Source organism: Amblyomma americanum, chromosome 6 (genome assembly GCF_052857255.1).
Source record: "Amblyomma americanum isolate KBUSLIRL-KWMA chromosome 6, ASM5285725v1, whole genome shotgun sequence".
NCBI classification, from domain to species: domain Eukaryota; kingdom Metazoa; phylum Arthropoda; class Arachnida; order Ixodida; family Ixodidae; genus Amblyomma; species Amblyomma americanum.
In genome coordinates, this window is record NC_135502.1 from 30215318 (window position 1) to 30229027 (window position 13710).

At 43.3% G+C, this 13710-nt stretch overlaps 1 protein-coding gene across 2 annotated transcripts in view; it reads left to right on the forward strand.

The window, feature by feature from the left end:
- LOC144136544 (kin of IRRE-like protein 2) overlaps positions 1-13710 on the forward strand; it is a 402200-nt gene that overhangs the window by 371360 nt on the left and 17130 nt on the right. The window contains exon 10 of one of the 2 annotated variants that reach the window (XM_077668936.1): positions 2834-5728. The exons of the other annotated variant lie outside the window; for it this stretch is intronic. Coding sequence (XP_077525062.1) covers positions 2834-2913 — 80 coding nt within the window. The 3' untranslated portion in view covers positions 2914-5728. Of the gene's footprint in view, positions 1-2833; positions 5729-13710 lie in introns of those variants that run through there. 2 annotated transcript variants of the gene reach the window in all.

Sequence of the window (13710 nt, forward strand, 5' to 3'; positions counted from 1 at the left end):
TTGTTTTCCTCAAATTCATGATTTAATTGTAGTGAAACTAAAGAAAACATGTCAGCAAAGCAGGCGTGGTAAAACCGCTGTGTCGCCCAAATAGCGTCACAGAGGTCGCCAGGCTCGGTGCTAGCGCTACGTTTACCAGTTTTCCTAGGCGTGTCATTTTATGACAACGAAACGGAAGACACACACCCAGTTCCTCAATCAAGTGGCCTCGTTTTCAGTGAAGGCTTTTTCAAACCTAGCACAGTAATATGGGCTTCACTGTTCACAGATTAGCACAATGATTAAGGTGAATGATAGTGTGTTAAAAAAGAGGTCGGAATTGTTTTGGTGCATTTTCCCAAATATTGTTTTGGAGAACAGATAGTAAATTTTCAGTATAGTCGATGAGAAATACTTCCACGCTCAGTGGCAAGTATGGTGCACTCAATTCGTGATAGCTTGTAATTTCTCCTTTTAAATAGCGCTCCGCTCATGTAGACAGGCATTAGGAGCTAAGACGACGAAGCCTTTGCTTCAAAAACGGGGCCGCTCAGCGCCCTTGATTTAGAAATACTCGTGGGTTAGGTAAATGATTGAGTATTTCTCCTCGGAGAAACCGGCTTCCATTTTTAACAGCACCAGTGGCCCGGCCATCACATTAAGCGTTGTTGCTGCGCGCTGCTTTTGCGCCTAGCAAACTGTTAGGCTTTACAGTCGAGAGGATTTATTGCTCTACTACCGCCCTCGTATTGCCGCGGTATTCTGCTGTGCGTTCGTGAAAGATGTATCACCTTAGTTTTTGCAAATAAAAGAATAGCGATTGGTGATATGCATATTATATGTCCCGCTCTTTTCTTCGGTAGCATGGATGTCAGTTTTGCGTCTCTTTCCGGAGGCGTCTTTCGCTCATGTTTCGGCAGCGGTAGTGAATGATGACTGCACTTGCCATTAACCTTCCACAGTTACGCAAATATCACAGGCTTCGTTTTTCTCAAACTTCGCCAGTCATTCGTCACCATGCCTGTAACAGCAATAAAACTAAATGTCACATTACTTTTTGGTCGACGCACAGTTTGAATAAGTGCATTAAAGGTTCCTTTGATTAGAAAATTCCTGGAGCGTCTCATTGTTCTCTTCGCGTAGTAAAACGCCCTCAAAACTGTTTTATTTTTGCTTTCTCTGCTGTAGTGGCATGAAAAGGAAACTACTTTATGAGGTCTTCCTATCAGCTAGCATTCCAGAAATTTACGGTAATTGGAGACTGAAAACTTAGCTTTCTTATTTTATTTTTTTCGGAAGACGGACGCAATTTTTCTGCAGTGGGTATCCCTTTGTGCTCACACAGGGCCTATTTCTCAGCACTGCATGCTGGCGGGATCTTCAGCTTGGTCTAATAAGTATGTGACTAATGAGTTACGCTAGTTTTCTTTTGGAAATTGTGGCCCGTCATTTGTAGTTCAAAAAAAAATCATGCCACCAATCTAAACTGCGTAGACTGTTTTCAGTAGAATACTGCTCGCCAGAAGCCTTTAGAGAAAGAGCGACAGAAGAAACGAAAGGCAGGGTCTTCGGAGGTGCTAGGTGCTGAAGCCTTTCGCTTCCGTGTGCTGCACGTTCACACCAAGGTGAAAATTAAAGTACACTTTCGACGTGCGAACTTTGCTTGATCACGGTGAAATTAGTGCATCAAGTAAGCGCTGTAACTGTACATGTCAAGCGTCACGTGACCATTATATTTTCCGAGGTAAAATGATGTATTCATAAGTTTCGTTTCAACAGGCTGGTTTCCAGCCTATGTATAATTATTTAACTTGTGCAATTCACGCAGACCTTGCTGGCTGCATAGCCCAGTACAGCATGCCTGCAGTACTGTAATCATACGCAACCGCCAGCTGTGAAATGTGTATTTAGGCCGCTGGAGCATACAAACTACGTCATGCTAATTGAAGCTTTTAGAATGCCAGGCGCATGAACCAGCGCAGCATTTCTCTTCGTCGTGCAGTTTCTTAACAAAGATGAGTTATTTTTAACAGATAAACACTCGGCCACTTTACAGCAGGCATGATATGTCAAATTTGAATTCTTTGACTTATTATAATTTTTCCTGTTTTTGTACCCGTTGATCGATGTCGTGTGTAAGCCCTACAGAGAGGAAAGAGGGTAGGCATTGTCGACAGAAAAAAAGACGCGAGTTTGTGGCTAATAACGAAGACCCAGTGAAGTGAGCCTCGAGAAAAGAGAAGTGAGGCAATAAACCAAGATCGATGAAGCGGATCAAGGGTACAGGATTCTCGAGGAAATGACGCGAGCGGCGAGCAAGGAAGGTAACGAATATTCGCGCACTGTTTCTCATTGGACGCGGCATTTCAGGCCACGCCCTTCCAAGTAACCTCGATGTTTTCTGTTCAATAAATGTTTTTCACACGCACACACATTGTGATATGCAGTTCACTCCCCGAAGCAGGCGTAAAATGCTTCGCTTCTGTATTTAAACACCGTTCTGCAGTGTCCTTTGTACGCACCGCTTTCAAAGCAGCAACAATGCGAAGAATTTAGAGCAAACTTGGGACATACCGAAGTCGCAACCAAACGTTCACTCTTGAGAGTAACAAAGCAATGACAGCCTGTTTACGACTGAAGTGTTATCTGTACGGTAACAATGTTAAGAACGCTTTTATTGTATTTTTTTGTGCAAGGTAACTAAATTGCTTGTCTTAAGCGCACATTTAACTACTGATGTTTGCTTAGTATCTTTTACTTCCTGTCTGAACTCATAACCTTTTCTTGCTTGTTACTAAACGACCATGTGCATTCTCTGTGAACTTAGGGGCGATATTATCTCCTTTTCTTGCAGGTACGAAGCCAAGCAACAAGAAACTGCAGCACCTGCAACATGTCGACAACTGCAAGGTCCATGTGGGAAACAATTTGTAGAGAGTGGGCGCGTAGAAGTGCTTCGGAAGGCGCGCGCTCTGTGGCAAACACCACATTGCCGTGTCGATTCCGTTACGAACGCACACCACGGTGCATTACAAAGGTCCTCTCCTCGCCATGGTGACGCCGCACTCGCGACACGTTCCTGCACTGAAACTCAAGTAGTGCGCTTCCAAAACTATGACGGTGACGTCACTCTGAAGCGACCTTCGATCCGCGACTCTGTGTCTACTGCGCCTGAGCTGCGAAAGCGCGTAGCTAACGGATGCGAGCATTAAGCGGACTTCTGGCGTTTCCGATGTGGCGTGCATTTTTCGAGTGCCGGTTGCTTCGAAGACGATATGACCCGGGAATGTTGTTCGATGTTTGAACCAAGCTGTCAGGTCGCACTCTACGACGCACCTTTGAGGCATGACAATGGTTGCGAGGACGTGATATCCGCAGAAGTGGAGGAACCAAGATGCCTACAGGCCAGCTGGCTTGAAAGAGGCGTATAGCGCTGTTATACTGGGATCCCGGAAGCAGCGAAATCTGAGCACCCGTAAATTCTCGCAGTGTTCGCACTCAGTATATGTGTGCGCCATTCTAGAGCGTGGGAGACGCCACACCAACCGGAAGGGTCAGGACGACTTCAAATACATACCGAAGAAGTCGGCATTTTTGGACGTCAAAAAGGAAAGGCGACGGTGATGAATAAAACACATTGTCGCGTTCTACGCTTCTAGTCACGAGGACAGCGATTCGCCTCGTTTGCTTGCACAAGTGTGTGGTTCACTTTTCAGTCATTCAAGTGTCTCTCATCTGCTTTGGAGGTCAAGTGTGTGTGTTATTCGGGGCTGAAATGTTTTCGTGGTGTCCGAAACGGGCGCTAGACCTCTCATGTTGCGATGCGGCAGTGGTAAGTATGAAACGAACACACCGCTATCCTCGGAAGCGCATCTTCAAAGGGACGCGCCTTTGAAAGACTTTTTGGTAAATTTGTTTTCTGTCTATGAGAATTTAAACCCAAGCCGCTAATAGAAAAAACGATGTTGTGGCTTTTGGTGTTCCACCGCAGCTGGTTCCTAGTTGCATACAACTGCTACACTCGGGTGGATGTCAATGAGTAATTGCTCCCTCATTACAAACCTACTCCACCTTGGGGATTCTCCTAAACATTTGACCAACTGCACGAAATGTTTAAGAGTTGGTTGACATGCTAAAATTTTTCCAAGCTAAATGTTGTCGATTATTGCGCGCGAGTTGTGGCTGAGACAAGACTGCATACGTGTTTGCCAAGTTCAAAAGGCCAAAAAATCAGCCGAAGTTGTTTCATGCGCTTGATTCTTTGTTACAGCGATAATTTTGTGTGGATTGCTAAATCATCGCGTTAAACTGTTTTTTTGCTGTATTCAGGGTGTAATTCGTGACAGACAGTCACTACTGCCGGCACTGGAACAGACATTTGGAAGCGATTTTCACTGTCACTCTGCATGTTCTTGAGACGTATTCCGGCGTAAGGGCGTAATCCTGCACCAATGGTTATGTCAACTGAACCAAACTTGCATCTCTAAAGCGGTTGCGTTGCTGTTGCTACCTGAACACCAATCGCCTGGACGGTTTGTTGACTTTCCCTTTCGCATGAAGTATTTCTGTCAGGGGGCACAGTAAGTTAATGAAGAGTTTACGAAAAACTTGAGGGGACACTTAAACTATGTCTTAATGTCTTAAAGGTATGACGCGATAGTGTTAATGGTTCCCTTCAGTGGCCTGGGGGTCCTTGTTGCGTATCAGTTCGCCTAAGCTCTGCCCACATGGCCATATATGGAATTGGTAATTCTCTTTGCATTCATATACCACTCCTGTCGCAGATCTGCAGTGGTTAAACGATGCGCCGCTGCCCGGGCAGGTGGCTGCTTCAAACACAGCCACCGGTGGGGCTTGTGAGACTCAGGGACATTGCTCTTCCCAAGCGACCTCTCGTGACCAGTCATTAATTTAGCTGCCACGTGCCACGGCGGTCAGGTTGTGTGACGTCGCAAAAGAAGGTGATCTAGGGGGCAGGAAGTCAACCTACTTTTTCGATCACAACTGCGACAACGCCGACGCCAGATTTGCTCCAAAACCGGAGCCTTAACGCTATCACGTTAATATAAAACCCGAAATTTCATACGTCTGCCTCTTCAACGCAAAGCGGGTCTTACGTAGGCAGGAGATGAGTTTTTAAAATGTAGGTTAGACCACACTTGGACAGCGCTTGCTGCTGGGAATTCCATTACTGCAGAAAAGCAAAACGTTCCTTGTTATACATAATTATTCCTTATGTTTTTATTATATTGTGAGCGCTAAAACAGGAGAGTAATTACAATGCGCAACTTAATTTGGACTCATTTTATGGAGAAAACCGCTCGTCTTCAAACTTACGTATTGCTTTTTCTGTCCTCTTATCTCCATGACGAGCGAATTGCTAACCCTGGAATCCTGGCTAGGCTTAGAAATATTCAAAATTGAGATACAGGAGGCAAATCTGCGACACATTTTCACTCGAACTTCGTGGCATCGACATGCTGAGACAAAGTGAATGCTCTTAATGTCCATTCGTCTTCTGTGGAGTTAAATGCCACTGTTAGGATGTCAGTGAATGGAAGATGAGGCTAGCAGTCTTCTGCCGAAAATGGGAGTCTGCTATTTATTTTCATTCCGAAAACGGTTGGGGGCCCGATTCTAGAGCTCTCAATCCTGTAAACAAGCTCTCGCAATGACGCATTCATACTGATCAGATGACGGAACTACTTGCAAACGTTGCGCGACGCCTCCTGTGTTGCCCTTCAGACACATTTATTTATTTATTTATTTATTTATTTATTTATTTATTTATTTATTTATTTAGCAAATACTGCCGGCCTGTGTTACAGGCCTTAGGCAGGAGTGGGGTACAAACATATTGATAAAAATAACAAGTACATTGCAAAAGAAGCAGATAGCGAACAGAGAAAAAACCAGTACATACAACATAAAATCGATTACAAAGACATAGAACATATAATGACATCGATCCTGGCAGCAAACGAAGGCATCGGACTTGGTCCAAAACAAGGATACATAAGAGCCCTATACATCCTTCAGAGCTTGTAAAAATAAATCCACCGATTCGCAATTGACAACATCAGCAGGTAAACCATTCCACTTAATGATAGTATGGGGAAAGAACGAATACTTAAATACATTAGTTTTGCATGAAAACGCGGCAACTTTCTTAGTATGGTAAGAGCGTGTAGGGTGTCGAGATGTGTGCTCAACTAAAATTCCTTCCTCTATTGTTAGTTTATTGTGATAATACAAGTAGAATAACTTTAATTTTTCTCGATGACGACGCATGGCCAGGTGTTCAAGTCCTGCGGTTTGCAGTAGGGCTGTTGGGGAAATATTCCAACATAATTTAGAATGTTTCAAAGATGACAGAAGTAACAGGTTTTATTGGGGTGTTTGTTATTCCTCGCTTTACTCCGAAGCACCAATGATGGATGAAAATGCCGTTTTATAGCAAAGAAGCACCACCTCGCCGTATACAAGACTGGCCCCTCATGAGGCATCATCAAAAGGGTTTACTGTCAGCACTCTCTGGCACATTTAGTGCGAAAGCGCTATTGCAGACGAGCACGGATCTTGTTTTGTCTAGTGCTCCTTGTCTTGTGTCTTCTTACCTAGGAGGACGTCGCGCCAAATAGGTCAGGTAACCTTGTGGCGTTATCACAACTTGGCCATTGAATTGTGTCCAAACTGACTGTCGTGGCAGGTGACTGCTAAATTAATGATTGGTCGTGAGAGGTTTCCAGGGAAGAGCAGCATGGTTCGCACAATCCTTACAGGTGGCTGTGATAGAAAGAGTCACGTGCCATTGCTGTGGCGCATTAATGAACAGCGGCGCCACTGCGCTCGTAGTGGTATGAGGATTCGCCGCGAGCTATGAATGTTAAGTACCGAATGGCCAATTCTGGATTTACGGGCATTAACCCATTAACGCCATTGCGTCATACCCTTAAGGCAGAGCTTCTGTGTCCCCTCCAGTTGAAGAATGAATACATGCTTTCGCGCGTCTACTCGATTTAACTACGCTAACTGCCTACCACTTTTTTCCTACTCGAGAGCTGTGGATACGTGTTCCTGAACACCGCATCTGCAGTGAACGGTGACTGAAAATGGCCACTACGCTTGTTTATTTCGAGACAGTGAACTTGTGCGTTGTTCAAAGTGTTGTATACCCTACTGGGACAGCTGAAATTTTCAACCTTAAAGGCTTGGAAGTTTGGGCTTTAATCTTGTAGCTATGACGAATGCGCGCTGTGTTACTCTCGCTTCACATTTAGCGGGGCTACTCGCGTTGAGAAATATGAGAGTAAACTCCCGTAACCGAAACTAAATTGTCACATGAACTGCCTTGCACTGTATGCGCTTGTGCGCGCGTCTCTATCTTGACATCTACTGGCAGATCTCCTTGTTCTTGTTTCTTCTTGTTCGCGCATATTTTGGCACTGTTACGTCACAGATGAAGTTGAGAAGTTTGACTGCCATGTCTGTAAATGTTCTTAGTGTGCGTATGTATAAGTGTACATGCTTGTTTGAGGAGTGCGAAAAAAATTCGATGTTAGTGAACTCTTTTTGCGAAAAGTTCCATATTGGCTTCGATAGTCTTTAGCTCTCGTGGAAACGAAGAACTTAACTGCTGACTGCGGTCACTGCTTGTGCAGTCAACATGTAAACGTTAGCGCCAGCGGGTTTTAGAGGAGAGCCGCACGTCTGGTGTACGTTCAACATCGGTTGGGTGAGTAGAAGAAGCTGGTTATTTTTCATTTCGGTGCCTCCAAAAGTTACAGCTGGCGACATTTGGTCCGTCTTGAAAGCTTGATGAAGGGTATCGTATTTTACAATGATTTTTCTACGAAGAGATTTTCCTTCAACAGGAGAGAAGAAATCTCCAGGACTAAATGTAGGGCGGCGTTGTATTGTTACTACCATTGCAATAACGGCTGAGATCCTTATCACCTTGTACTATCAGTGGCGGGCAACAATGTCATGGTACACTGCATCATTTATTGCTTCTGAGGGAACTTCCTTAAAAAGCAAGAAAAAAAACAGGCCTGAAAGAAACGATATTCCTGCATTCCCATCGAAAATGTTCGACTATACACCTGCAGAGGTGAGGATGGATTTATACAAACAAAAGAACACACTTTTTACGTGTTCAGCCTCAACAACAATTCAAGACAACGCCTCACTAACACTCGATGAGGTGCACGGAGTACATTAAATAAGGGTTTACTAAATCGCTATAGGTAACGACGTATCAAATTTCTGCGTACTCTTTTTTTCGTTCCGGTGGTTTATCAAGATAAACATTAAATACGTGTTGCATGTGGCTATGTGTGGACCGCATTATCACGCTTACTTTTCATTTCTTCAATTATGGTGGGGAAGGTTTTGTTATAGTACAATTATTGTTATGTATTTACATTGCAGGATAAGCTTGTGTGGCTGTGTCATTTCTAGAAATACTTTGATAACCTCCGTTCAGAGACAAATAAAGCAAGTTACTGTAATATCTCCAGCGTTTCTCTTCCTTAGAAATGCTGTTTGGAGTAAACTGAATATTCTGTCCGACATGGAGTCACTATACATGAGCCTAAACAATCTGATTAGGTACTCGATGGCCTCATGTTAACTCCTCTCCAGAAGAACCTGCACAACACTAAAGTTTGACTAATAAACACAATTACACTCGGATCTAACGATGAACTTGCGAAAGGTAAGCGCATAAGGCAAATTTTTGCCTGGTTCTTGAGCAGATTCGTCAGCTCCTCTACTTTAAGTTAAACAGCGTTTTTACTGAAAGCCAAAGACAGATTTTTTTTAAATACCAGTTTTTGAGTTCTGTGTTCTGTGTAAATCGTTCTGTGTGCGCAGCTGGCACGAAAGTATGCCAAGAGTGCGAAATGACTGGAGTTTAAGGTGTACGTGATAAATCACGTATAATGCGCTGTAAATTCTTCCGCCGCATAGAACAAGAAGATGGCGTGCTGTACCAACGTAGTTAGACTACCAATTTGACGTTATTACCGGTGAAGTTTGCTGCAAATTGTGGAAACATCACAGATAGCTGTAATTTTGGTTTTTAGAAGCGCATATATTTTGTATTTTTAAACAAATTGTTCAAGTTTTAAAGCTATGTTTTCGTCAGAAAATAGGGCAAAGTTTTGTAGGACAGTTGACAGTAATGGGCCTGTCATTTATAATGTTGTGCCGCTCCAGATTCTCCGTTCATTTGCAAGATATAAAAATTAATTCCTTTTTCACCCGCTCACAATTTGTTTTTTTTTTATTTTTGGCTGGCCGCTTTACTTAGGCCTTTTTTAAATGGGTACTAAAGAGAAACGTTAAGCCAAGCTAGCCTGATGGCTTTAGAGCAAGATTAGTATTTTTGGTAAGGATAGATTTTTGGCAGCCAAGGACAGTAAGTAAAAGTGAAAGACGGGTTGCTCCCCAGCAGGCGGATTTCGTTATGTACATCCGGTCCTGTGCATTGATCTCCGGATACTATTGCTTCATCGCTTGCTGATGCCAGCGCTCTTTCAACAACCAGCAAGCTCCTTCAGAAAAGGACAAAAGTGGCAGGAAGAGTTCTTTCCAGATACGCGAATGCGGAGCATCACGGGCTTCGCGTTCTGTCTAATTGACTTTAGGTGCAACTTTAGGTGCACAAGCTCCGAGGACCGTCCCGCATAGCCTGATTCGCCTGGATGCATTAAGCCCCACAAACAAATCAAACCATCGGCATCAACATCAGGTGACTGCGAGGCAGTGACTGAGTCACCCGCAAACTTCCCGCAAACTTCTGGTGCCGAGTGTACCATTATGCATTCCAGGTAAAGTCGCAATAAAGAGTAAACTTTGATGTTTTACTTCGGAAACTTTTCAAATTTCGCTGTTTGAAAAGCAGCGCTGAACATCCCTATAATTTGGTGCCTTCCTAAGTCATAATCGTGCCGTATTCGGCTCCTCTTTAGAAGCGCCTGTAGGAAAGAAAAATATTTTGAGCACAAGTTAGTTTGTGATACCAGACTTCGTACCGTGTGGACATAATGAAAACTGAGGAAGAGTTACTAACAGAAGCCCCAGTGGCACTATTGAAAAGGGGAAGTGAAGCAGGGCTACTCACACTATGAGCGCGCAGCTTCGTTAAAGATGTGTTTCTCAAAATGAACACAGGTAACTTCGGATCCCCGATAGAATTGTCGCGATGGTTTTGAAACGGAGTTAAATAAAACGAGTTGCAAGGATAGTTTGTTCATTTTTATTAAAGGTTAAGTTTTACATTAAAAAATACGAAGACACAAAAAACAATGTACCAGGAGGCCACTGTTGAAAATCAGCAATCATCTATTGTCCTGTCCATTGTCATTTGTGTGTTCGTCCTTATTTAGCGCTGTAGAATTTCACCGCTGTTGCAACGGAGTTTTCACTCTGGGATCCTCACGGTTTTTTTTTTAATCTTCCGTCCGCGCGTGTATTTTGCGGCACTAAGGTGCACATGTGCCGTCCATAGCTTGTCAATTTCAGTGCATCTGCTGCGACGTAGTGTGGACAAAAAAACAGCCGGGATTTTCATCTTACGCGTATTTTGTGTTACATTTGTACAAAAACCATTATCTCGCTTAATCACCATCATGCATCTCAGCGCTGGCCATGGCAGTGCCTGCCATACAGAGGAGGAATTAACGTCACTAACTGACTCACCAACGCACAACTGGTGGATTAGACTGTCAGCCCTCGCAGCAGTAAGAGTCAAGATGAATAATTTTGCGCGTAGTTGGTAAGCCCTAACTTTGTCCTTTGATATTAAAATAATCTGACACTATCTGTCGCGGACGACCACAAACGAATTTTTTAACTGCGTACCTACCTACAGTTTTGGAGACACCATTTTATGTTCACATATTTTTGAAAATGAAGGGAATCGAGAAGATGTATAGTAAGTATTCGGTCCACTCTCTCGAATACATTATCTCACGCGAGCGTACATCAACTTTTTTTGGACCCTCGATGTTTTAATTGTAGGGGATATTACATCTGCTCTCTATCTTTTACAACGTTGCAAGCGCAGTGATGAAGCTACGAACAAACCTCTTGTTACATGAGTACCAGAAAGTCTACTTTTTCGTTTTTCCTAGAGATAAAGAGGAAGGATTGCTTTATATACCTGCGTTACATTCTGATCCCGCTGGAATTAAAGGGCGCTCGCGGTTTATTGAACTCATGAAATCATAAACACCTCTTGCAGTACTTAGTGGCATTGAAATAACCTAGACCTCAGCTAATGACTACATTAGTTTGCTTGGGGACACACAGAAAGAAATAAAGCCCCACTGCTCAGTCTGTTTATTGTAAGGGGAAGCAAATGCGTAATGATGCTGGAGCTTCCGCAGTGAGCGATTGCAAGGAACCCATTCGCCGCTGTAAGTGCTAAGGTGGATGTCTGACTCTCAGATTATCTTCTTAGAAAAAGCATGTTTTTATGCATTTTATTAATAGAGATGATAAATGTATTGTTTGTATTTTGGATTTTTTGCCGCAGTAATTCTGTGACACAATTTGATGAGGTTGAATATTTCATTTGAAAAAAAAATGCTATTTGTGTACCTTCCAGGCTATCTGCCAGTCATGTTACACAGTGGATTTTAACGGCGTTAACCTGCTGCTTCGTTTTCTTGAAAAGTTTTACGCTGATCGAGTATGCTCACATTGCTGATAACAAAATAAAACCTGTTAGCCCTTTAGATAAATATTCTGCAAGATTCCTGACTAAGAACATACATTAAAAGAATAACGTGAACGAAAATTAAAGATATAAAAACTGCAGTGCGCACTATCAAAGATCCAGTGGACTTTTCTGTGGGATGGATTGATATTCTCGCATTAACGTTTTCTCTCCCTAGAATGGTGCGTTGATTACTTGGTGCCTTCGAGGCAACCCATCAAGGGTGGTCAGGGAGCATCGCAAACCCGTTCCATGTGCGAATCGTTGCGTGGGTCAAGTATTTTACATGATTACGTTGCCTAAACGTTCACGTGCAAACATTTATATTTTATGCTATATAAGCTTACATGTGAAGATAACTAGCTGCGTTGAAGTTGCCGCACACATATTTAGCCTTAGTGTGGCCCCCACACAGCGTTTCTCGTACACAGCAAGAAGATCTAGTGGCTACTAGTGTTCGAGATGAGACATAGAATACTCTGTTTTTGCGCAATTTCAAACGAACAATTTGGTCGCCTTTTACAAGTGTCGTTTAACATAGTTGAAGGTCGTTGTTCTTCGGGGAAAAACCATCAGCGCATGGCTGCATCACTGAATGAAAGAATATTCTACAAGTACATTGATAAGTCATCAAGACGCCTCCGTGGTGCCGTGGCAGTATGAAGTATTCTGAACTGCTGTGCCTAATTTTCTCGCACATCCATTACCAAATGTATACCAGCTTCTACGCACGTTGCTCGCTCTACGCCGAGAACCTGGGCAATATTTCACCGGCGGACATACAAAGCTCCGGTGCTCCGGACTTCCTTCATAATTTCCGAGAGCTTTGTAATGGCCGGAAGGCCCTTGAAGCCTCACAACAAGGCTTGCATTCAGGTCCAGGAACGCAAGTGCGCAAAACTGAACACATGAAATTTTAGTTCACAAATCTGCACCTGTGTTGTGGGGTACATGGCATTGGAAGCCTCAAGATTAATTACAACCTCTCAGGGCCTCACACGTGCACTGGAATTTGAATACATTGGCGATATGTATTCCGGGGTTTTTCCTCGTAGTACATCGCGCGACCTCTTTCTAAATAAACGAGCTCCACTAGGCGGCCGGCCTCTTCCGTAATGGTCTGGTTACTTTTGACAAGGAATGTACTCCCCAATGTGTGATAATAATCATAGTAATAACAGTAATCAGGTTTATTACAAACAGAAAAAAGAAATAGAAGATTTTGTCGACCAATGAAGCCTACGAGGGCTCGCGCGACTAGGCCCAACAACGGCAGTCACTTGCTGGTAATACTAAGGATTCTCTGCTCGGTCGCTGATGTAAGAAGCACATGTGCATGGGTTACTCATTACTAGTGTTCTTCTTTATTCAGCTTTCTAGCAATAACCCATTCTGGAGCGCTAGGTCAATTTTACTTGCTTTTTCTTTCCACTTTTCCTTGGTGTCACCTTTTCTATTATTGTCTCGTTGCTATTTTTTGTTCACACGCAAACTGAAGAGGAGTAGCCGGCGCCACGAAAAGGTGCCACTTTTCTTCTTTCACTCATTAAATACCGGCAATTAAGGTATTCTGCATTTGCTGCATCCTAACGTTCAAAAAAAAAATACCATGCATAAAGTGCTTGCCCGCGTGCCATACGCAGCCCGCTAATTTAAATCTAGCTCACAAAATGTTTACGCCAGCGCCAAAAATATGATCTAGCGGAATGCTTAAAAAAAAGCTTATTGATGCCAACAGAAAAAAAAAAACATGCGGCTCGATGTTTCTTTGCCACTGGCAATTCATCAGAATTGAATCTTTCTGCTTCTTACCCATTGTTTCCTGTAAACGGGACGATACAGTCCGCAAATGGTTATTGTTGCTTTGGCAATGTTCTTGTCAGTGAGCGCTCTATAGGTACAATATCACTCAGAAGAAATGCGAACTGTGAGTGGTTCTCACCAGGTATTTCTTAAAGCCGATCGCAATAATCTGGAGGTGCAATAATCTACGACATATTGGGACA